Genomic DNA, 26,190 nt, shown 5'->3' with positions numbered 1-26,190 from the left:
ATCTCGGGAAGAAGGAGATAGGGCAAACAGGGGTTGGTGGTGACATAATGACCAAGGATTACGGGATGGATCGACGGCTGAACACATGAATTTAATGCCAATAATAAAATAATGGGGGGTCAGAATGGTGAGGGGCGGGTGAACAGATAGATTGAATGTGAGGGAATGACCGAGTGAGTGGATCAAATGTACAGAAGGACCGAATGAGTGACAATAAACTGACTGTGGGGTTGAAGGAAAGTAAAGGAAGGTTGTTGGAAAGTGAAGAAAGTGAAGGTTGTTGAATTGAGGTTTGGTGAAGTGGACGATTGGTGGATTGAAGAGATTAAAAGCAGAAAATCGGAAGACATCACATGGGAAATACGTACATAAACGAACCTCACAATGCATTTCCCCGGTCAATCACCTGGACAAAGTGATGTTGCGTAAATCCTACGGAATCCTACGTGCACACGAATACTCTTCCTGGGGGATATATACAGTGCATTCAGAAAGTATTCAAACCCCTTCACTTTTTTCACATTTTGTTATGTTGCAGCCTTATGCTGAAATCGTTTAAATTCATTTTTTCCCTCATCAATCTACACTCAATACCCCATAATGACAAAGAGAAAACAGGATTTTAGAAAGTTTTGCAAATTTATTAAAAAGAAAAAACTGAAATATCACATTGACATAAGTAATCAGACCCTTTGCTATGACACTTGAAATTTAGCTCAGGTGCCTCCCATTTCTCTTGATCATCGTTGAGATGTTTCTACACCTTGATTGGAGTCCACCTGTGGTAAATTCAATTGATTGGACATGATTTGGGAAGGCACACACCTGTCTATATAAGGTCTCACAGCTGACAATGCATATCAGAGCAAAAACCGAGCCATGAGGTCGAAGGAACTGCCTGCAGAGCTCAGAGACAGGATTGTGTCGAGGAACAGATCTGGGGAAGCCTACAAAACAATTTCTGCTGCATTGAAGGTTCCCAAGAGCACAGTGGCCTCCATAATTCTTAAATGGAAGAAGTTTGGAACAACCAGAACTCTTCCTCGAGCTGGCCGCCCGGCCAAACTGAGCAATGGGGCGAGAAGGGCCTTGGTAAGAGGTGACCAAGAACCCGATGGTCACTCTGGCTAAGCTCCAGAGATCCTGTGTGGAGATGGGAGAATACAGTATACACTCTATATTACAATATTAAACAAGAAAGAGCAATCAGAGATTGCAGACCCTCGCCGGGATGTGTTTTCAGTGGTTTTAAAGGCTTTTGTGTTGAAACAAATATGGCGGCCGAACCACGTGACCGATGACATAATTATCATTAAAAGCATTAAAAGTCATAATTATCATGAAAAACTTCTGCAGGTGGAGTTGCACCTATGGTGAAAATTTCCTGTCAATCGGACCAACGGTTGCAGAGAAAATCATATTTTTTCTGTGCGGACAAACAAACAAACGGACTCAAATGCAATAACCTCTCCCCTGGCGAGGGTAATAAGGTAATACTCCATGTATGTCATGTATGTATGTATGTATGTATGTATGTATGTATGTATCTATGTATGTATGAAAATCAAGGGAAAAAAACAGGGCTGCCCGATCGCCACCAAATTTTACATACGTGTTGGTAGTACCCAAGGTCAGGTCATGGGCACAAACCTCCCTCCCCCTCTCCTGCGAGTGCAGGAATGATGATGACTTGCCAGTGCTCCAGGGGAGCGAGCGGGTGTTTCTAGTTAAGTAAATGCAAGCAAAGGGGACAGCCTGACGTCCTTTTCTGAACAACAGCTCCATGCTCTGTGATTCTCCAGGATCACCACCCGATTTCAGATTTGAACTCAAGATCATTGGCTTCGGAGACGAACATTGCACTTTCATGAAATCCCTCGGATGACTATATTTTTGTTTTCCGCTCCTAAAGTCTGCAACGACTGCACCAATCGAAGGGATTTTTTTCAAGGCACTTCTAAAATTCCAGAAGCACACCGTAGGCTTACCCAGAAAAGCTCCCAAACATTTGTCTGATCCTAATGAAAATAATGTCAGTGATGTAAGCAGGACGCAAGAATGCTGCGATTTTAAAAAACAATTATTGCAATGACTGAGCTCGTATCAGCAGGATGAAGAATTTCGATTCGCGTTTTTAATCGTTTTGATTTATCTTTCGTGTATTTAAACTGCTCACAACAACTTGATGTGATGATCTTCTCGTCCAAGGAACGCCAAAAAAAAGTACAAGGAGGTGTATAAATAAATATAATAAAAAAGACTCGAATAAAAGTACAAAAAAAAAACAGATAAATGTTCAAAGTACAATATCTGTGATAAATTCATTATTTGGATCTTCACATGCCCATCTTCCCCCCTATATTATCTCCCACCGTCCACCCCCAACCCAATGTGTGCCCCAAAGTTTCATCCAGACTATCACTCGTGATTGACAAGTTGAGGGTGTCAGAAACGACAGGTATAAACAACGAAGAGAACAGAAAAAAACTGTCAATTTATTTTAATGACAGTTGTACCTGAGCAGGTTTGATAGAGTTTGTGTTTTGGTCATAAGTCACGTGATCCGTTTCTAGCAGAGAATCAATGGGAGCAGGAGCATCTACCACAAACCAGCAAGGTGCTTCAAGCCGAGGTGTAGGTAGATTTGCATCTCAAGCTATGATGCAGGTAGATGTAGTGCAGGTATACATGAGTCATGGTGCAGGTATATTTGAGCCGTGGTGCAGGTAAATGTGAATCTCAAACTGTGCTGCAGGTAGATGTAGAGCAAGCAGATTTGAGCAGTGGTACAGGTATATTTCAAGAGTGGTGCTGCAAGTAGATTTGAATCTCAAGCCATGCTGCAGGTAGATGTAGTGCAGGTATATTTGAGCCATTGTGCAGGTATATTTGAGTGGTGGTGCAGTTATATTTGAGCTGCGGTGCAGGTATATATATATGAGCCGTGGTGCAGGTATATATATATATATGAGCCGTGGTGCAGGTATGTATGAGCTGTGGTACAGGTATGTATGAGCTGTGGTGCAAGTATGTATGAGCCGTGCTGCAGGTATGTATGAGCCGTGCTGCAGGTATAGTATGAGCCGTGGTACAGGTATGTATGAGCCGTGCTGCAGGTATGTATGAGCCGTGCTGCAGGTATAGTATGAGCCATGGTGCAGGTATATATATGAGCCGTGGTGCAGGTAGATTTGAATGTCAAATATGTGCCACACTCACGTTTTGCAGGGTTTCACGTTTTTTTTAAAGGGAATTCAACATTTCGGGAGAGACATTAATATGTAGTTCATGAAGTCTTTAGGCTCTCCCAAGAGCATTTCCTGAAATATTTGATTATAACTCTTTTAGTCAATCTCTTCAACTGTTCTTTCATCCAAACGTCTTTCACAAACATTGCTCTTTGGTAATCATTGGGGATATACTTTGACAATAACGCACATATTCGATGTTTTCGGGCAAGAGGGGTCATCGCATAACAATATCACACAAAATCCACAGTGAAAATAAGGCAGATAACTGGAATAGTGTGGAATAGTCTGGACACATCGATGCAACAAAACGACCAGTCAGCCACAGCTACACAGGTATGAATGAATGAACTGCTCCCCATCTAACCCCCAAAAAAGAAAACTCAAAGTTCAATTCATTCTGTCCATTGTGAAGGTTATACAATAAGTACCATCTTATACAGTTGTCCATTCTCCCAGATGATCTTACTCCGTAATTCTTGTGACTTGGGCCCATACCTGCGACTTCATCAGATGCCGGTAGCACAGGGTACCAATGGGATGTCCCCACCTTCCGTTGCACCTGTGCCACGTGATTGTCTCTCTACCTGCATTCCTTCACACAACTACTATAGATCTCTTTTGTTTGGAGCAAAATGAAAATTTTAAAATAATAATAAAAAAGATCACAATACTGGATTCCTGAGCGAATGAAAATAAATAAATAAATGAATGAATCAAAGCGTTTTCATCACAACTTATATTCATAAGTTTATTCGTTCCATGGTAACGATGTAAACTTCAACATTGGTTCGATCATCAGAAATATGCTTTTCATTTATTGGCTCGCAAGTAAATAAATTAACATATAAATGACAATGGGAAACACTCAACGTATGGAGTTTGGCCCTTTAAAAAAAAAAACAACCCCCAAATGAATGTGTATGATGATATACCTCGACCACAGTCTTACCTGTAGAACCCTCTTGTTACCCTGTAGGGATAAAACGCCTTTTCCACTCACTCGCACCTCTGAAGACCCACAGGAAATGAGGTCTCCCCCATTATACTTACTATTTCCATGAGTAAGAAAAAAACCAAAATAAAAACATTTGCTCTTTTGAAAAAAAGAAGAAGAAGAATGGTTAGTGGACAGTAACAAAGCAATACTGTTCATTGAGGAGGAATTTTACAGAAATTTAAATAAAATAAAATATAATAATAAAAACAAGAGCTAGGTTTCAACAGCGACGGTCTATCATATCACCCTGCAGGGTCGCGTACATTTGTGATTTACAAACTATGTACATACTATAACATTTATCAATTGCAAATGCCTTCTTAATGCAAACATGTTGGTTTTCGTTAAAATATTTTTTCTTTATTCGGGATTTATTCATTTTATTGTTTTCTTTTATTATTATTTTTTACACATTTGAGACCCCAACCCGTGCTCGTGTAGGTGCTGCTCGGCAGCACACCACCCCACCGCAAACCCTTCACTAACGAGCTCAAGTTCTCGTTCCATTCACAACGCCGCACGCCTTCGCCCTCCTCTACGGAAAAGCAATTCTTCCAAAACAGCAAGACTCTTCTTTGCGTGCAAAGTATATAAGTGCAGAGAGTTAATGTGTGCTGATTTCAGAGCTGCGTCTTCTCATTCGCGTTATAACTGCAGAGCAGGGGTGTGGTGGTGGGTGGTTTGGATCCGTGGGCTGTTCCAGTTTATCAGGCAAAACGTCTGCAGAAAACGAAAAGAGTGCTCGCCGTACACAAAAGCATGCACCTGTCACCGAGACACGTCCTCGTGCTTTCTATCTATTGCTCGAAACGGAAACTGAAATCATTTCAGTAACGCAGATACTTTTAAGAGGCTACAATGCGTGGTTGTTTCTGCGGATTTCTGGCCTATTTCCATTGGATGATTCAGGCCTGGGTGTTGGCCCTCATGCACACAGATGGAACACACACGCGCACACACACACGCACACACACACACACACCTACACTAAAAAGTACTTCACCCTAGTCAAATTGGATGCTGAACAGTATTGCGTCTGAAGATTAATTTTGGCAAAATTTCCTGCATCTTGAATTATCCCAAACATGCACAGCCATCATCAACCTCACCCACAATAGCTTTATTTTTAAGGCACTTCAACAAATTCTCTTGTACCTCTTAACGGCTCCCACTTGATCCGCGTTTAAAATTACAACTAAACCAGAGGTGCCTTTTTGTGCCTAATTACTTGCGGACGTGACAGTCCTGCTCTCGAGACAGATGGTCTACAAACACAAGCTAAATACGTACAGCCTTTGAGTATAATTTCAAAAAAATAAAATTACAAAAACCCCCTCAACCTCGCGGTTAAATTTAGTCGCCTATAGGCTATAGTACAAATGACGGCGAAAAGTGCATCAATGTTTTACGCATTTTCGAGAGGGGTGGAGGGGTAAGACTGTATTTAAGTACGTACAAACATGTCACTAGAGGCCAGACGTACTGGCCTCCCAAAGCAAATCGAACAACTGAACACATGGAACCCACATCGCACAGTTCGATGGAATGTATCAGTATAGCCACACATCAAAGGCTGGTTTTTGGCAGACACAATATGTTCGACTCTTGTACTAGAAAAGTATAAGTTGCCTTTTATGCGAAGCAATGTTGTTCATTGACCCGTAATGCCAGGAAGTGTAGAAGTGTAGTCCTCTGGGTCTTAGCGATGGACGAATAGGTCCTCCTGACACGTGTGGCTCTTTCTATTTTGCTACATGTGGATCTGTAGCCTCTTCACCACAACCTCCAAGAGTCCTCTCTCTCTTTCTCTCATGACTTGATCCTTCAGATGCTCTAACCTCAGGAAAGACTCCTGCAGTGGCGCATCATTTGTATGAGTTTGAATAAGGATGGGTAGTGGAAAGGTAGGCGAACTAGAAATCACACGGAAGGAACATGGGGAAGTTGAGCGAGGACAATAAAATTCGAAAATAAATCAAAATGCATGGTTGAGGATACAGGAAGGAGGACAAAAGTTAAAATGAAATTGGAAGATGTAGATAACAAAATAGGAAATGCAAAGATGGTCATGGTCTATGAATGGTAAAAGAAATGCCACTACTAATTAATTAATTGATCCTCGAGCAGCTTTTCCTGAGCCGAAGAAGCTCAGCTGAGTTTGCATGAAAACCACGCAGCTATCACCGGCCTCCTGTAAGCCCTTTGCTGTAGCGACGTTCCAAACGTGAACCTATGGCGGTGTACGCCCGAGCAGCTCACGTGCTATTTCGGTCATCAGGAGGGCATGTCGGCAATCTCGTCCAGCCCAAAGAAAGGCGCTCAGCCAAGTTCGGCCTGAGGTTTCTTAGTGCCAGCCGGTGGGTCGCAGTGACGTGCTGACAGGCAGCAAGGACTGCTATCTGCTTCTTTGTCAGATGTTTCCTGACAGGACCGGCAGTCAAGCATGGCAGGGTCGACGGAAAGAGTGGGGTTGCTGGTGAGAGGAGACACTGAGGCAACAGATTGCGTTTCACATGAATCCCGTGATGTACACACAAGTTTCTCAGCTCGAAATGCATCTCCGTTGGTTTCCGTATCAGAAATGCAGCGCCGAAAACGACCCATGGCTGCATGTGGCCCTAAAAGCCCCAGCGGGATCCCGAGGAGCGAAGATGTGGCAGGGCTGGTGGACCCGGCATAGCAGTCTTCAATGGCTCTCCTCTCGGCCGTAGCATGCCCGCTCTCATTGGACTCGACGTCTTGCACTTCCTCTGGATACGCTTTTAACCAGGCACCCGTAGAATTATACCCACTATGGTAGAAGGCTCCAGTAGCATCTGAATAGGCACCAAAAGTATTTCCAGGGTAGGTGGCAATGTATTCAGGATAGAGGGGCACGCCGGCGCAAGGATACTCAAAACAGGCATCTGCAGGGCGGGTTAGTCGTGGGCGCTTAATGTAGGGCAGGTAGTGTTGGGCGAGCCACTGTGCTGCGACCCCTGGAGATTCCCCATCCGCCTGCAGGCAGCAACCCGGGGTGCACCAGTCACTGCGCATGGCGACATGGACGCGTTTCAATAGGTTGTTGATGAGAACCGAGCGACGCAAGAACAGCTCTGGGTCATCGATGAGCCGCAGTTTCTCCAATGACAGCTGCAGTATCTGCGTGCGGTCCTCACTCGCACTGCAGGCCTGGTGAGCACATGACAGGCGTTACAAGCCCCTTGGCCGGTATACATGACGGGGCCAATAAAAGAGCGCTTTGGGAGCTACTAGCTCATGTGCCCAATATATACTGCCTCACATCAGTGATTACCAAAGGATTACCAGCAGGTACAGCTGGGATTACAAAGTAGGCAAATGATGCGCTCTGTCTGCAATATTTTAAGCAAGCACGTCATTGGCTAACTCAAAAAAGAAAAGACATTGACTGAAGTGCTGTATTGCGAAGTATTAACAGAGCATTTGATTGGATAACGTTACCATATACTAACATCCATACAAATAGCATACCCAAGCATGATATAATGGACGAATGATACATTCATATATTCAGCAGCACAAAGGGGAAGTTGAGCATTAAAAATTGTGATTTTGATACGTTTCAGATGGGAGTCCTGTTTTGACATACATCTGACAACTGGACCCGATCGTGTCTACTGTAAGAGCAAAAGAAGAGGAAGACACCGAAGACTCACATTCTGCCGATAGCTCCGGCATGGAGGATGGTAATCTTCATTTTCCACATGCTTGCGCTTGAAATATGCGACTTTCGACGTCGCCAGGAAGCTGGAAAAGCCCCGGTAAGCGGATTCTGCGGACACAGCGGAAGGCGACAGGGAGCTTCCGTCAGCCTCATCAGACACCTTTATCAGAAGATGCAGAGTCGTGATGCACCCGAGCGCAAAGTCCACTCAAGGTCAACCGTGCGCGCGCAGTTTTTACCATGAATATTTCATGGTTAAGTCTGATGGTTCGGTCTCGGCAGGAGAGGGAGTGGGGACCTTATCGAGGAAGGTGGGGGAACGGGAATGGTGGTAGGTGTGTGCGTCAAGCACCTGCCCGCTCGGCACATGGTGACCCGAGTAGGCTGCATGACCGATATGGCTGCTCCCACGTCGGCGAGTAGTCGGTCACGTCCGCTCGCTGATCTTCGGGAAGGCTGCATGTTCTACTCATCGGTAAGACCAGGGTCATTTCTCAGAGCGATGCTCCGGGTGATGCTGGAATACAAAACAGCTGCTGGGTGGGGGCAGCAGTGGGAGAAGGAGCCTGGGAGGAGAGTGCTGCTGAAAGAAAGGGTGGGGAGGATGTAAGGAGGGCTGGGTTACAGTATGTACAAGGGAGATGAATAGCAGTAAGGGGAGATAGACCATTGCTACATTTGCTTAGACACATCCCAGGGATTCAGCTTCCCTCCTCTTTCTGGGCATCCTTACAACATTAGCGACGGATCTCATTAGGTCATTAACACAACGCCTAGTGTACATCGTTTAAACAAACAAGCCCGTCCTTTCACTTAAGATCTCAAATTCCGCTTCATCGCTTACATGGTTTCGCCAAATTCACACCAGGTACCGTCCCAACGCAGTGATATTCACACCAGGTATCTCCAAATCCAACAAGCCATGAGCGAGCCTATTGTAAAGGGACGTGACAAGGGAGCTGCAAGACCATTTATACATGGTCTGACTCTCGATGGTGTCGTAGAGCAAATAGGTGTTTGTTACTGTTTGTATGATTAGTAAATGAAATTTTCATTGGAAGGGAGCAGTTGTGTGGATTCTGGAGGAACTGAGGAAGACGATATCATCAAGAAACACCTTTTTTGGCTGAAAGAGGCCTAATGCTCATGGACCCGACTCGGTGGCACAAACGTTAGAGTCTGAGATGTCAGTGGTTCATCTCACATCTGGGTCATCCCAAAGATTTAAAAAAAATGGTCCATACTGCTTCCTTGCTTAATGCTCAGCATTAGAAAGGATAGAGCATGCACAAAAAATGCTGGAAAGGCAATGGCAAACCACCCATTATTTTCGTGATGCGTCCTCGCATCGCTGCCCCCGGGACACTGCTTGCGTGCTGTGCTTCCCGTGACGCGCCCTCGCCTGGCTCTCAATGCTGCCCCCAGGACACTGCTTGCACGCCGCGCTTCTTGTGACGCACCCTCGCCTGGCTCTCAATGCTGCCCCCGGGATTCTGCTTGCACGCCATGCTTCTTGTGATGCGCCCTCGCCTGGATCTCAATGCTGCCCCCAGGACACTGCTTGCACGCCGTGATTCTTGTGACGCGCCCTTGCCTGGCTCTCAATGCTGCCCCCGGCATGCTGCCGTGCACCTAATGATGTGCCATCGCCTGGCTCTCAATGCTGCCCCCGGGATTCTGCTTGCACGCCGTGCTTCTTGTGACGCGCCCTTGCCTGGCTCTCAATGCTGCCCCCAGGACACTGCTTGCACGCCATGCTTCTTGTGACGCGCCCTCGCCTGGCTCTCAATGGTGCCCCCGGGATTCTGCTTGTACGCCGTGCTTCTGGTGACGCGCCCTCGCCTGGCTCTCAATGCTGTCCCCAGGACGCTGCTTGCACACCGTGCTTCTTGTGGCGCGCCCTTGCCTGGCTCTCAATGTTGCCCCCGGGATTCTGCTTGCATGCCGTGCTTCTTGTGACGCGCCCTCACCTGGCTCTCAAGGCTGCCCCCGGGATTCTGCTTGCACGCCGTGCTTCTTGTGACGTGCCCTCACCTGGCTCTCAATGCTGCCCCCAGGACGCTTCTTGCACGCTGTGCTTCTTGTGACGCGCCCTTGCCTGGCTCTCAATGCTGCCCCTGGCACGCTGCCATGCGCCTAGTGATGCACCCTCGCCTGGCTCTCAATGCTGCCCCCGGGATGCTGCTTGCACGCCGTGCTTCTTGTGACACGCCCTCGCCTGGCTCTCAATGCTACCCCCGGCATGCTGCCGTGCGCCTAGTGATGCGCCCTCGCATGGCCCTCGTCGCTGCCCCCAGGGCGCTGCTTGCATACACAGTGCGTCTCGCGACACCGGACAATACACACTGCTCTGCTGTATCGAGTGCTACGCTCATCTAATCAATGGGATTTCTTTTGAAACAATTCAAACCCAACAACCTGTGTGCCACAGAGTAGCCTCTTAAGTGCTTTAATCGGACAAGCAGTTGAAAAATGTTAAAGTAATAATTAGAAAGATTGAGCAGGTCATTAACGTTACACAGCACAGTGTGAGACCTCGTAAGAGCGCATTGAGTTATCTCCCCCAAAACCACTCAGCAGTCTTAGCCAGGTGATGCGACAGGTAAACTTTATTAACAAAAACTCCGCCAGAACGAGCATTTTATCTACAAGGAGATCCCGCTAGCGGCTAAACGTACCAAGCAGATATACACACAAGCTGCATGTCCGTGTCATGCGTACATGAAGCCAAGAGAAGAACAGTCCTATATGGTGTCAGAAGTGGGATAAGGTAATTCACAAAACATGGAACCAAACACAAGCAAGCAGCAGTAACATAGGAGCATTGCATTACAGTGTCCGTGCACAACGAGCTGAACGACCTGCTTATCACACGAGCTGCATGTCTATGTCATGCGTACATGAAGCCAAGGGAAGAACAGTCTTATATGGTGTCAGAAGTGGGATAAGGTAATTCACAAAACATGGAACCAAACACAAACAAGCAGCAGGAACATAGGAGCATTGCATTACAGTATCCGTGCACAACGAGCTGAGCGACCTGCTTAACACACCTGAGAGGAGACCGACTTCGACAACATACCGTACCGTTTATTTCAACACCTTGACTCGTGCCGTCTGCCCATATATACACGTCACTTGGTGTCGCCATTAACTCGGTGTTTCATCACACCTCCAAACAACTACACACGTCGTCGTCGCTGCAGCAATTATAAATAACATCATATACATGATACATCATCACTGATTGACGATGCAGTCGTTATGTTAATGACCACGAGCAATTGATCGGTGTATTTATTTATTTAATACGCGCCATACAAACGACAATTATTTTCCAATTAAAACGGATTCCGAGTGCAAAGCTCCGAATTCAAATCCCCGCCGATGGGTTTGAATAATGTCAGCAAATGTCACCGTACGGTGTTAAAATGGCCCGGTTTTATGGGCACCGGCATGACGTCACAAACGCAATTGGACTCCCAGCTGAAAAAATTAATAAATCACCTTCGGCCCCGCCCGTTCATTGGTCAGAGGAAACATCCTAAATCGACGACCTCATATGCCGATGATCGAAGCAAGCGATCGATCCCTCTATAGATGGGAGAGGTAATACCAATACACCGTCCAGGTGGTGAGGTTTGAATGACGTGAGGATTTATGGCGTTCCGATCTGCGACGGCCGGTTAATGGAATAATAGGTACCGGCTGCGTGGTTCCCGGGCCGCACCGTTCGTTATCAGGGTCGCAGGGAACACGCACAGTGCAGCAAATCGCAGCGGCTGCAACACGGCTCCAGGGCCATTATGGGGTCGTGGTGCGCCGAGGTAGACCGTCGGTCACGTCGCCACTCCGTCATGTTGGCTCGATCTGTCCCCGGCTCCGTCTCGTCGGCGCGAATGAGCTCCCGAGGGTCCGTACGCAGGAAACGGGTGGCGCCAGAAGCGAAACAACAGCGCAGAGCGCCTCGGGACTCGGGAGGCGGTGAGAGGAAAGGTAAAGGTAAAGGTGATTGGTGGTGAGAGCTTCTCACATCCGGAAGTAAAAAAAACCGGGGGAAACTAAGCAAAATGCGTTAAGGAGACGGTCGGTGCAATTTGAATGGCGGTTTAAGGAATGCCTGGAATCCCTCGCGGGTCAGAAAAGCTCAAGGAGGGGATGAAGTGTTCGCATGATGGGTGGAGGAGGGAAGAGGCAGAGGGAGACATCATCGCGGTTATCTCTGTGTGGTCACGCCAAGGGTGGCATGGCGGAGGCCAAATCGCCTCTGCGATGCCCACGGATGCGATTAAGAGGGGTCCGGGGTTAATTCACGTGGCGACACGGGGGGAGGCGAGGAGGGAGACGGGAAAGGGAAGAAGCGACGAGGATGGGTCGTGCGAGTGGAGGGAGGGGCAGACGAGGGGAGGGATGGGTGTGGGCGACTGCGTGCCGCGTCGCGGCGATCGATTCCCGCTCGATCGATGACTCTCGGGGTCGCCCCGCTCCGTGCGCCGCACACCGTGCCCGCGGGGCACCTCATCCCGCCCTTGGGGATGGCCTCTTATCCTGCTCCCCTCCCTTCCTCCCCCACCTTCCCCATGCATCAGCAACGCGTCCATTGAGTGTAGACGTACCTTGGTGGTGAAGCAAGCTTGGAAGCAGGGCTTGCGGGAGATGGCTGCGGCGCGCCTGCAGGTGGAGAAGGAAGGAGGGAGGGAGGCAAGGAAGGGGGGTGAGGGAGGAGTGTGGAGGGGGAAGGGAATCGAGAGACAAGGAGGAGGAGGAGGAAAAAGAGGGGGTGAGGGGCGAAGGTGGCGGCGAGCGGAGGAGGAAGGACGGATGCAAAGGAAAAGGAGACGGGGGAAGTGGGGAAAGGGGGGAGCAACGGGTCCCTTGGCGCACCGAGTCTGGGCCCTAACACACAGCGGTGGCATCCACGGGTGACGAGTGATGAATTCCACGAGTGTTTTATTTGTACATTCTCTTGTGTTATTGTGGAGTCTGTGATTGGAATTTAATCCCTCGGAGGGAAGGAGAGATGGAAGGCCGAGCAATCCTTGATTCGAACGTGCGTTCCGAGAATGGCGCGAAATACCAATAATGCAGTTTCTGCCCTGGGGGCTAGTGCATCAACCGCGGGTCGTTAGTTGTGTGCCCTGGGGGCAGCGTCCTCAACATACGCACTCGTTTCACCATCGACGAGTTCATCCTCGGTGCTTCAAGGGTCCTCAATCGACACGACCCTCTGAGCAACCGTCCCTCATCCATCCCCTTCCCCACCACGACCGCTTGACCTCCAACGCCGTTTGTCGTTGAGACATTTATCAGAAATAACAAGATGAAGTCCTGGCTTCGTCGATCAACACTTCGTCCACCCTCTCGAACATCATGGCTGCAGCTGCAACACTGGAGGATGATACCGACGGGGCCGGATTGCTTGAGCGCAGTGTCGGTCTGGAAGCACGTCACGTGTCCATCACATCGTCCAATTAACATCCAGTTATGATGATGGCATTTACCTCTTTACAGAGCGTCGGGGTTACCGAAGCATTTTCTTGGCAAGACATGCTGGGTGGTTTGCCATTGCCTTCCCTGCAGTGGTTGGGGCAGGAATTTGTAATTTCTTCAGGATGCCGGCGATAGCTCGCCTACTCTTCGTGAAGGACACCGTGGGATCTATAACATCCACCAACTAATATCAGCGGACGGGACACCCAGCTTAACGTCCATCTGGGGGATGGAACACTCATTGATGCCTGTGAAACACCAGGATGGCAGTTTATAGCTGTGTCGTCTAGTCTAGGTCATCCTGCTAGCCGAACATCCATTTACCTGTACAGTATATACTGTACACTGGAAGAACTTGATTGTATTGGATCACTTAACTTTAGTTTGTTTTAAAACCAACGGATATCAAATTGCGACTCATCATCTCCCCATCCCCATCCCCCAAAAACATACAATTCACATGACAAGAGACTGGACCCAGCAACCTCAATACAGTAATTTAACAATCGATTAATTTTTGCAAACATGGTCGAGGCTCGTGGGAAGAGTTTGGGAAGAATGCAAGGAAAACAAAATGGTAAGAGGGAAACACCAACAGCAGAGTATAAGTGAGAGTGAGATCAAGGGAGGACACGTGGGGGTGAACAGGCTGAATGAAACACATCAAGAAGAGGAAAGCGAGGATGAAACAGAAAAGGAACAAATTCGAACCGACAACTAACAAACGAAAAGAGGTGAGGGAGAGGAGAGGGAAAAACCACAACCTGGAGAAAGGGAATGCTTGGGAGTGGGGTCGGTTTGGGTCGAAGAGAACACGAGTATTTAAATAAATAATATTTCAAATATATTTATAAAAATATTGTTTATAAAATATTTATAAAAAATATACACACACATTTACATCATCGACATCAGGAGAACGATGTCGATTTGTGGAAACCATCCGAGGGGATTGGGCGGAGGTTACAGCAAGACGAGCTGTGAGAAATGTACAAAAAGAAAGGTTCAAAGTTCCTTTTGTCTTGTGAAGACGTCTATTGAAGGAGATTTATGAATGGCAGAGTTGTGCCTGTTGTTTGTGAATTCTGTAAACTACAAAAATGACCTTCGCCTGATACATGACCACGCACACACACACACACACACACACACACACACACACACACACACACACACACACACACACACACACACACACACACACACACACACACATAATTGTACAGTATCGGTTGTTCCTAAACTTAAATAATTTAAAGGATTGTTGGAAATGATGTTAATTTCACAACATCCCATATTCACCTTTATTTAAATTGTAAACCTCAAACATAATTTCTCCACCTAAAGCAAGAACCTTAACCTGTAACCAACTGACTAGTTTCCCGACTGCACGGATCAGCCGGGCACCGTTCTTCCTCGAGGTTTCGATCCTTTCAGCCCAGGACCTCTCCAAACGGCGGATCCACAACCTCGATCATGGATCCACATCAATAGATGGTACATCAGTAGATCCACAACCTCAGTTGCGTCCAGGCAGTCAGTCAACCCATCAATGCAACATCACTTATTCCAACTTTACTCGCAATAGGACTTAATGTGTTATCATATATTTATAACTTTCCTTACACATTCGATAATATGATATTGTTGCGAATATGGAATTTGGCCTCCATATCCGCTTGTAAATATTCCCCTATTTTCTCCAATACTCCCCAACTTTCCCCGATCCCCCATTCCCTAGTCCCATTGCATGTAAATAACAATCAGTAGAGCCGACCTTCCCCTTATTCCCCCATTAAATGTCGTGCCCAGGTCCACCGCACCACACGTAGACAACTTTCGGACATCTTCCTAGTTATTCTTATTCTATGTCAGTTAAGGCCTCGTCTCCATTAATTATGACTCTTCGTTGCACCAGAATGTGATTATATGGCATCAGTAGTGAGTTTAGGACCTTTCCCATACCTCCTTCCATCTTCTTCCCCAAACAACAACAATAACAACAACTACAACAACAATTACAACAACAACAGAGGAGATGGCGGCGGAGCGGGGGAGGATGCGTCCTCACACCGGCTCGATTAGCTCCAGACCATGCGCTCCACGGGGTTACCACGAAGGGGCTCCTTGTCAGCTCCTCGTCAAGGGCGGAGCCTGGTAAACCCCCCGCACGCACCCAATGAGAAGCAACGTGCCGATTCCACGAGGCGGAGCTAACGAGCCGAGGGCGTGTCACTCCCCGCCGGATATACGCGGCCCCGCGCCGGATGTGACGTGAGATGCGCCTCAGCTTGGAGAAAGAACGTCGCCTTCCCAGCGCTGTGACCTCCCTGCATCTCTGGACCGGACCGAGTCGATTCTGCTTTGAGCCAAGAGTGCACCTTGAGCCATCGCTATCTGCCTTTCCTTGCCATCAACCCCCGTGTGAGTCAGCCTTGTCCCGTTTACCTGTCGTCTGTCCGGGGTTAATATAAGAGTGTGTCTAAGTGCTTGTCTTTCTATGCTGTCCCTCTTGTAGTTGTAATCTAACCTTCCGCCTTAATATAACCTCCTCCGGAGGTCTTGAGAACTGAACCCCTGGTGTCGTATTGTGTTATTGTAATCCAGCCGGGTGTCTTCTTTTTCTTATTGAGCCAGCATCGCGCGACTTCGTCAACGTCGAGTATAGTCGGGTAATTTGTGCGGACACGACGGCCATTCCGCTCGGCCCACCTTAACATCAAAGTCGTGTCTGTAACAATTGGTGTCAGGAGTGGGATTCGAGGCCCGACCAAATTTTGAAAGAAAAAAACGAATAGAGGAGAAAAAAAAATTTGGTCAAAATTTGGAGCGGCCGAAATTCGTTTTGTTTTACAAAACCCGAATTTTGAAAGTCGCGCTATGGCGGATCAAGACGGCTGGGGTCCGGTTAGGGAGAGTGAAGCAGGGTCGGTCCAGGACCAAATTGAGGGACATGAGGGACATGAGGAGAGCGAAACAGCGGGGGTAGCAGACGCGCGAAATGGCGCCTCGCACATAGCTACGGCGGCCGCACCCGCTGCACAAGTGGGAGGGATGGCCCAGATGCAGGTCCTCATGGAGCAATTTATGGCGCAAATGCAGGCGTCCCTCAAACTGCAGAGTAACCAATTGGGGAACCGGATGGATGCTCAGGGTGAGCGATTGGAGGGCCAAATGAGGGTTGATAGTGGGCGATTAGAGGGCCAAATGAGGGGTACCGGTGAGAAGTTAGACAATAATTTTGAGGAGTTAGACAAGAAAATTGGGAAGTTAGACAATAATTTTGAGGAGTTAGACAAGAAAATTGGGAAGTTAGACAATAATTTTGAGGGGTTAGACAACGGGATAAAAGAGGTGAAAAATGGGTTAATGGGGGTAGAAAATAGAATGGCTGCCCAGGAGAATCAGATAGAGGGAGTGAAAAATGGGTTAGAGGGGTTAGAAAACAGTATGGAAGGCAAATTGAGGGACATGAGGGACCAAGCGGAAAGGGAAGTTAAACAAATGGAGCAGCAGATAGAGGGGGTCAGAATGGGGGTAGAAACCAAACTGGATGCTCACAGGGAGGAAATGCAGCAGATGAGGGTGGCATCTGGGCAGGAGATGCAAGTGATGGGAGAGGAGATCAGAGGAGGAGTGAGTGAGGAGGTCGGAGGAGTGCGCGAGGAGGTGAGGCACTGTAAGGAGCGCATGGAGAAAGAGGTGAGAAAGGGGACTGTAAAATTGCAAGGTGGTATAGAGGAGTTGACGCTGGGAGTAGAACAACTGACAGTGGGACAAAAGGAGTTGGGGGACCAGGTAAAGAAGAACACAGCGGTAATAGGAGGTTTAAAAGCGACACAAAACGACATAAAAAACGACTTGATAGCGACGAAGAGGGAATGTCAGATGGTACGTGAGGGACTGACAACGAGGTTGGACGAGGTGATAGAGGTAATGGAGACGAAGGACCGGCAGGTGAGGACGCACCTGGAAACGGTCAAGGTAGCCTTGGAGGACGAGCTTGAGGAGACGTACCGGGGAATAAAAGAGGTGAAGCAGAAATTAGAAGAAGTGGAAGAAGGGATGAGCGAAATTAAGAAGCGACGGAGAGGGGATAAGAAAGAGATAAAGGAGGAAGTAAAAGAATTGGTCCAAAGTCTGTGTTTGGATCGTGATGATGTGCTCATTAACCGGATGAGGGATTCGCAGGTGATGGAGGAGAAGCGAAGAGGAAGAGGACCCGGTGTAAGTGGTGACCAATATGGTCGTGCGTATGATGCGCCAGGGGATTTAATAAGCTTGGGGGTCGAGATAGACCCGGGTGTTCGTGAGAGGCCGTGGGTGAAGTGTGCGACAGGTCTGGTGTGCGAAAGAGGAGGTGTGCGAGAAAGTCCGACTCTGGGGGGTGTGAGGAAAAAGTGCGTGCCAAGGAGTGAGGGTGCTGGCGAGAGTGAGTCGGTCGTAGCGTGTGTGCGAGGGAGCACATGGAAGCGCGGGGTGGTGAGTGTTACAGAGGGTGTGACGGGAGAGTGTGCGCAAGAGTGTGCGCGAGAAAGGTGTGTGACGGACAGGTGCATGAGGAAAGAGTGCGCTGTCAGAAGTAAGGAAGAGTGTCCACCTGTGGTGAGTGTTACAGAGGGTGTAACGGGAGAGTGTGCGCGAGAAAGGTGTGTGACGGACAGGTGCATGAGGAAAGAGTGCGCTGTCAGAAGTAAGGAAGAGTGTCCACCTGTGGTGAGTGTTACAGAGGGTGTAACGGGAGAGTGTGCGCGAGAAAGGTGTGTGACGGACAGGTGCATGAGGAAAGAGTGCGCTGTCAGAAGTAAGGAAGAGTGTCCACCTGTGGTGAGTGTTACAGAGGGTGTAACGGGAGAGTGTGCGCGAGAAAGGTGTGTAACGGACAGGTGCATGGGGAAAGAGTGCGCTGTCAAGAGGAAGGGTGAGTGCGCTGTCAGGAATGGAGGTGAAAGTAGTGAGAGTGACATGGAGCGTGAGTTAGTTGTGACAGGTGAGCGAGGATGTACACCTGGGATGGAAGGATGCACACCTGGAATGGTAGAGCGTGAGTGGGAATGCACGCTGGAGTTGGTGGTGAGGCACGTGGTTGGGTGTGCGAATGAGGGCACACCTGTGATTGTCACAGAGGAGGTGACCGAGGAGGGGGCGCGAAGCGGTGTATTGGTGAGGTGTGCGACCAACGAATGTGTGCCAAAGTGTTCGGTGGTCAGGTGTGTGACCAAGGCTGTGAGTGGAATGGGTGTACCTGGGTGTGTAAGGAAAGGTACGAGGAGCATGGGCACGGCGGGATGTGTGAGCAAGGAACGGGCTGCGGGGTGTAAGCGTCCAGGTGAAGCATCGACGTTAGATGGGGTAGAGTTGAGAACGACTTATAGCCGAATCGGGCCCTCGGTGCGTGCTGGGCCTCGCTTTGAACGGCCGCGTCCAGGCTCCACTAGGCGGAGCTGGCAGCCCGATAGGAAGGGTCGTTATGGCGACCACTTTTTGTTGAGACGTGCCGGCAGGTCGAGATCGGGACATTGGATGGCTCCACGCCGAGGTGGTGCGTGGGATCTCGGCCCGGGTAAGCCCCCGTCCCTGCCCCGAATGCCGGACGCATCCAGCCGCTGGCACAAAACAACCAGCATCCATTGCTTGGCTTTACGAAGCCGGGCTTTGGACAGGGATTGGCGCACCGAGAGGTATTAGTGAGTCGACTGGGTGATGAGGTTAGTGTATTGGACCCAAAATTAGAGAAAAACAAAATTTGATGATTGGCAAGGGATTGGCAGTAGTGATTGGCAGATGATGAGTAGTGATTGGCAAATTTTTAATTTGTTGAAATTTGATGTGCAAAATTGGTAGTGAGAGACCCCCGATGTGGTGGGATGGCATCCCTGCCACCCTTCCCATGTGGGGGCAAAGGAGCTATAGCTTATGGGGTGTATGGCAGTGAAAACTAGCCCGGGTGGGTTAGGATATTGTGTGTAGGGATCTAGCGAAGATGACATTAGGTGACGTTAAGGTTAGTTAGTGACTGATACCTGTAGTGGGGACGCAGGTAGATTAGTGTGGATGATAATGACGAGGGAGCGCAATAGTTTAAAGGGACGACTGGGAAGCGCAAGTTTCAGAAGGGAGTAGTTAGCTGAGATGATGCCGTGTTTGTGAGAATTGAACAGGTGTGATTGCACAGGTGTGCAACTGGACAGGTGTGTGGAGCAGTGTATGAGTAGTGAGTGTGTGGATCAGCGCGAATGCGCTTGGGGAGAGAAGGGTGCCAGTGGCACCAGGTGTGAGAGCACAGGTGTGCAGGTACAGGTGTGTGGAGAGAGTTGGAGTAAGTGGTACGGAGTGGTGTGCATGGTGCGAAGGTGTGGATGGGGGAAGAGTGGACCCCCATCACGGATACCCGGGGCGGGTAGTGTAAGTGTTAGGTAGAGGGTGCAGGTAAATTGTGGTTGGATATTGGCATCTGTGGTGCGGTTGCAGAATGGTGTTGTGAATGGGTGCATTAGTGTTGTGGAAATGGCTGGGCGTGTAGCCTGTTAGTGTGTGTAGTTGGTTGAGCACTCCACCACTGTGAGGATGTCGGCCAGGTGAGGCCGCAGGTGGGCTCTGGGAGCCGGTAGAGTTGTGGATGGGGCCCGAGGATCCGGAGGACGGACCCGGGTAGCCCAGTGCCAGAGAGGGCACCGAGTGGGGAGAGTGCCAGAGGGCCTTCCCCAGGTAGTTAGGTTAGGGTAAGGAGCAGGTAAGCTCGGAGGCAACTGCAGTGGTGGAGGTGTGCAGGTGGGTAGACCCACTGGGAGAGGTACACGCCACAGCCCAGAAATTGTACGAGGGCACCGGGAGATGAATCGGGGGAGTGAGACCCCAAATTGAAGAGCACCACAGTTTGGCCAATGGGAATTGGTTTTTAGAACCCATAGTGTAAGGGGGCCAATGGTTTGGCCGGAGAAAGACCCCGGGTAGTGTAAAGTTGTTAAAGTCATTTAGGAGATAGTTAGGATTGATGAACCTGTCGCACCATACGCAGCCACTTACCTGTGGTGATGATGATGACTCCACACCTGTGTTTTCTTTGTTTTGTGCAGGAAATGAGATTGCTGTGAGGATTTGTGAGACGCATCACGACGTGGATGAGACATTGGGGTGATTCCATCTCTCCCTCCCTAGGAGGGACTGATGATGAATTGGTAATGGCAAATTTTGATGTTGAGTTGAAAATGGCAAATTTTGATGAGAGTTGAAAATGGCAAATTTGATTGGTTAGGAGGGAGAGAAGACGAATTGGTATATGGGAGGAACGGGGAAGACAGTAGGGATGTTTGTTGATTTGTAAAGTAGATGTTTATGGGTAGTGTTGTGTTGTGTGGATACAGTAAGGGGTAAGGGAGGGGCCATGTAGGTTACCTGGTGGGGGGGGGGGGCGTACGATAGGAACGTACCTGTCTCACCTGGTTCCCATGTGCCCCCAGTGTGCATCACCTTACATTGCGTGCACTTTTGCGCCCTTACCACCTTACTCACTTGTGTCTTCTTTTGTCTCCCACCTCCGAGGATCTGGCTTTGGGGTAGAGAGAGAGGAGAGAGAGGTGCTGGCTGCGCAGTTGTGGGCCTGCACTTTCGCTGTTTGCTGCCGGGATCGATACACCATATGGACCGCAATGTTTGTGGCCACCCACAATGGACCGCAGTTCGTTTGCGGCCAAGCACCACCCGGGGATGGACCTATGGGTCAACGTGGCACCTATGCCATACAGGTGAACCACTTTTAGTTAACACCAAGTGCACCACAAGAAGAGCAAGAGACACCTGCAGGGTTAGGGGTTGTCGAATTTATTTTTATTCCAATGAACAATGGTGACTGCACCGATTGGTGGTGGGGTGGTGCTGTTGATGCTCGGGAAGGGTGCTCTGCACGTTATTAAAGGCCGTCGGCCACAGAGCACTCGTGGGTTGGTGTATCGATGTTGGCAAGCGCGCTCTCTCTATGCATAACATCTGCATGTGTTCCTCCAAAAACAGGTCCTGGATCGTAGTGTAAATAGCAGCGTAGTCTTGTAAATAATGCTCCCTACCGGCTGTACGTTTAGTTTGCGAATTCTTTCCGGATTCGGTTATCCTGTGGGTGTGTTTCTGTGAGGAGAAGGGTGCAACGTCGCAGGGGGACATATTTACTCATTTGTGAATATCTGTAAAACTGTCGCACTCAGGGTAGAGTTAATAGTAGAGGGAACTACATTGCGTGCCACACTAAAGTAGGTAAAAATTTATCGGGTCGGGACGCCCCGAGGGTAGAGAAGGGTGCAATGTTGCGAATATGGAATTTGGCCTCCATATCCGCTTGTAAATATTCCCCTATTTTCTCCAATACTCCCCAACTTTCCCCGATCCCCCATTCCCTAGTCCCATTGCATGTAAATAACAATCAGTAGAGCCGACCTTCCCCTTATTCCCCCATTAAATGTCGTGCCCAGGTCCACCGCACCACACGTAGACAACTTTCGGACATCTTCCTAGTTATTCTTATTCTATGTCAGTTAAGGCCTCGTCTCCATTAATTATGACTCTTCGTTGCACCAGAATGTGATTATATGGCATCAGTAGTGAGTTTAGGACCTTTCCCATACCTCCTTCCATCTTCTTCCCCAAACAACAACAACTACAACAACAATTACAACAACAACAGAGGAGATGGCGGCGGAGCGGGAGAGGATGCGTCCTCACACCGGCTCGATTAGCTCCAGACCATGCGCTCCACGGGGTTACCACGAAGGGGCTCCTTGTCAGCTCCTCGTCAAGGGCGGAGCCTGGTAAACCCCCCGCACGCACCCAATGAGAAGCAACGTGCCGATTCCACGAGGCGGAGCTAACGAGCCGAGGGCGTGTCACTCCCCGCCGGATATACGCGGCCCCGCGCCGGATGTGACGTGAGATGCGCCTCAGCTTGGAGAAAGAACGTCGCCTTCCCAGCGCTGTGACCTCCCTGCATCTCTGGACCGGACCGAGTCGATTCTGCTTTGAGCCAAGAGTGCACCTTGAGCCATCGCTATCTGCCTTTCCTTGCCATCAACCCCCGTGTGAGTCAGCCTTGTCCCGTTTACCTGTCGTCTGTCCGGGGTTAATATAAGAGTGTGTCTAAGTGCTTGTCTTTCTATGCTGTCCCTCTTGTAGTTGTAATCTAACCTTCCGCCTTAATATAACCTCCTCCGGAGGTCTTGAGAACTGAACCCCTGGTGTCGTATTGTGTTATTGTAATCCAGCCGGGTGTCTTCTTTTTCTTATTGAGCCAGCATCGCGCGACTTCGTCAACGTCGAGTATAGTCGGGTAATTTGTGCGGACACGACGGCCATTCCGCTCGGCCCACCTTAACATCAAAGTCGTGTCTGTAACAATATCATTAAATCATTCACATCTTACCCTTAAATACATCAATCTACCAACCAGCATGACCACACTACTTACCTTTCGATCAAACTGTACTTCGAATGTTCAAACTGTCACCTATAACGGTTTTTTGCATGCTGCCGTATCCTAGCAACCACTGATTCCTAGCAACATTGATTTGTAGTATATTTAATTATTATATTGTACTGTATTTACTATTTACATGAATATCTCATGAATAATATTTTTAATATTCGTATTGTATTTTACTAATTCGATTTGGTGTCGTTTTGTGATTTTAAAGAAAACTTGTTTGAATCTACCAACAGTAGCTCCCTGCGCTAACATACGTCTGACTAGTTGTTGTAATTTATTGACCAGTTCAGAGCTGTGTGTCGTTGCTCTCACAGTCCGAATTATTTCACCTGCAACCGTACCATAAAATAGCTTTTTGGGAATGTTGCTGTCTAAGAAACGCATTCGGACAATGTGGACACACATTCGGAGACACATTCGGACACGCGCGCACACACACACACACACACACACACACACACACACACACACACACACACACACACACACACACACACACACACAAACGGAGGTGGATACTTTGAGACCCGGTAGGTCTCCATTCCATCCCTTGAGGCACACACACACACACACACACACACACACACACACACACACACACACACACACACACACACACACAAACGGAGGTGGATACTTTGAGACCCGGTAGGTCTCCATTCCATCCCTTGAGGCACACACACACACACACACACACACACACACACACACACACACACACACACACACACACACACACACACACACACACACACACGCACGAAAGTGATAACTGTCACCACCATCAAAGAAAATACTCTCGAGAAGAAAACTACAAACGGAAACCTGGAGAGTGTTGAGGAGAAGGAGATAATCCTCCAATGCAAGATGTATTCCATACATGAGCCATGGGGGGAGTAAAGGTAAGGGTGAAGGGTCCAGGAACCAGCTGAAAAAAAACCCAAACTGGCCACTAGGGATCTCTTTGATAAATTTGAGGTCTTTTCAACAATTAAAAGATATCTTCATAAAGATAGAATAGAAGAGATTATATGTAGGGGAAGGCAACAAGTGGCAAGAGAGATTAGAGTGAAGGGATCTAAGTGTTCGCTTGAAGGTGAAGACAGAGATGTCAGGAATTTGGCCGAGATGGCACGAGAGGAATTTTTGGCTGTGCGAGATGGGGGACCAAACCGCGACATAGAGCCGGACCAAAGGCGACGAAGAAAGTGTGGCAAAGGGAAAGAATGACAGTGTCCCCCTGAAAGAGGGGCAAGACTGGTTCAGAGACAAAGACTCAGGCATAAACGAAGGGGAAAATAATGGAAAAGGCAGATGGTGATGGGCAGAAAGACAAGGGAGAGCAGCAGAATGAGGGAGAGGAGGATGGTGAAGATGATGAGCAGCAGCAAAGACTGGAAGACGAGTTAGCCAATGAAATTGATAAAACTCAGAGAAAGACCAAAACTTTATCGCATCTTATTATAATAGAGCAAACGTATATGGTTATGTCGTTATGTCGCTTTGTTTGTCGCTGTTTGTCGCTATGTTTATATGCGAAGAAAACGTCTTCTTCTTCTTCAAATAAAATAACCACCCTCTTAATTAACCCTCTTAGTTGCATTAAGACTGCTGAGACCCCTCAGACCTTTGACGACCCTGTAATTCCCCAATGACCCTTCAGACCAACAAGACCCCTGAAGACCCAAAATACCCTGAAGACCCCCAAAGACCCCAAAGACCCAAAATACCCTTCAAGGCCCTGAGGCTCAAAAAGACCCTGAATACCCAAGGACCATGAATACCCAAATACCCTGAATACCCAAAGACCCTGAATACCAGAAGACCCTGAATACCAGAAGACCCTGAATACCCAAAGACCCAAAACACCCCGAAGACCCAAAACACCCCGAAGACCCAAACCCCTCGAAGACCCAAAACACATCGAAGACCCAAAACACCCCGAAGACCCAAAACACCCCGAAGACCCAAAACACCCCAAAGACCCAAAACACCCCGAAGACCCAAAACACCCCGAAGACCCAAAACACCCCGAAGACCCAAAACACCCCAAACACCCAAAACACCCCAAATACCCAAAACACCCCGAAGACCCAAAACACCCAAAGACCCAAAACACCCAGAAGACCCAAAACACCCCAAAGACTCAAAACACCCCAAAGACCCAAAACGCCCGAAAGTCCCAAAACACCCCGAAGACCCAAAACACACCGAAGACCCAAAATACCCCGAAGACCAAAAATAACCTGAAGACCCAAAAGACCCCGAAGACCCAAAAGACCCTGAAGACCCAAAAAGACACATAGACCCTTAAAGACCAAGAAGAACCAAAAGACCCTTAAGACCCAAAAGCCTCTGAAGACACCAAAGACCCCAAACACCTCAAAGACACAAAATACCCTTAAAGGCCCAGAGGATCCAAAAGACCCTGAAGACCCAAATGGCCCTGAAGACCCAAAACACCATGAAGACCCAAAAGACACCAAAATGGTCAAAGATGCCTACCTCTCTGAAACGACATGTGGTGAGGCGCGCGGAGCGCGCCGAGTCACGCAAAATAGAAAACAATAAACGGACAAAAATCTTAATGAGGCGAACCAACCATTCAATTTGAAAAAAAGATTTCAAAATCATCCACCTTGAAGGAAATCAATGTCGTGTGTTTGGCAGCGGCACTATTTATTCAAAAAAAAAGTAACAGGCGAACAACACCAGAAGAAGAAAAAAGCAGGCCCGACAAAAAGAAAAAACAAATTCCACATTGGAGACAGAGATTAGAGACACAAAGAGAGCAAGTGCAGAAGGAAGGAGGCCAAATACAACAGTTCAGGAAAGAAAAGACAACCAAAACTAAAAAAGAGAATCCATAGACTAAAAAACAACCACAAAATCGAAGATAAAGACCTCGAGTGCTTGGGTGTTGAAAACAAACTCAAAAAGGAAATGATAGCAAGGAAGATTTAAAAAAAACTATGAAGAAGGAAACAACTGGAGAAAACAAAACCACATGTTTGAAAGTAACCCAAAGAGATTTTACCATGAATTGGGGAAACAAAAGCAGAATGTCAACTCCCCTGAAAAAGATAAACTGGAAAAATTCTGGAAGGAATTTTTGAAGACCGAAAATAACATAACAAGGAAGCAGAATGGATCCCAAACTTTGAAAGTAAGAAGCAACCTCTCGAGGCAATTCCCCCATTGATTTATTGATGAAGAGAAAATCAGAAAACAACTGCAAAAAATGTCAAACTTAAAAAGCCCAGGCCCAGATTAAATTCAACATTTCTGCATAAATCAA

The 26,190-nt window shown here is 48.2% G+C and overlaps 1 protein-coding gene across 3 annotated transcripts; it reads right to left on the bottom strand.

Moving 5' to 3' along the window:
- Nucleotides 1-3,972: 3,972 nt before the first annotated feature.
- Nucleotides 3,973-12,598, bottom strand: LOC137426718 (uncharacterized). Of its 3 annotated transcripts, none has more exons than XM_068115525.2 (4): nt 12,550-12,598; nt 8,286-8,516; nt 7,926-8,041; nt 3,973-7,419 (listed from the first exon to the last, which is right to left on the bottom strand). In XM_068115525.2, the coding sequence occupies exons 2-4, from the start codon at nt 8,422-8,424 to the stop codon at nt 6,568-6,570; spliced, it is 1,107 nt and encodes a 368-aa protein (XP_067971626.2). In that variant the 5' UTR covers nt 8,425-8,516; nt 12,550-12,598; the 3' UTR covers nt 3,973-6,567. The 3 variants fall into 3 exon arrangements, with proteins under 3 accessions (XP_067971626.2, XP_067971625.2, XP_067971624.2); XM_068115524.2 differs by having other exon boundaries at nt 8,286-8,513; XM_068115523.2 differs by lacking the exon at nt 12,550-12,598 and having other exon boundaries at nt 8,286-9,435.
- Between the last annotated feature and the right edge of the window lie 13,592 nt (nt 12,599-26,190).

The sequence above is a fragment of the Myxine glutinosa genome, chromosome 5, assembly GCF_964187855.1.
Source record: "Myxine glutinosa chromosome 5, kmMyxGlut1.1, whole genome shotgun sequence".
NCBI lineage: Eukaryota > Metazoa > Chordata > Myxini > Myxiniformes > Myxinidae > Myxine > Myxine glutinosa.
This window is presented reverse-complemented; position numbering and strand designations above follow the sequence as displayed.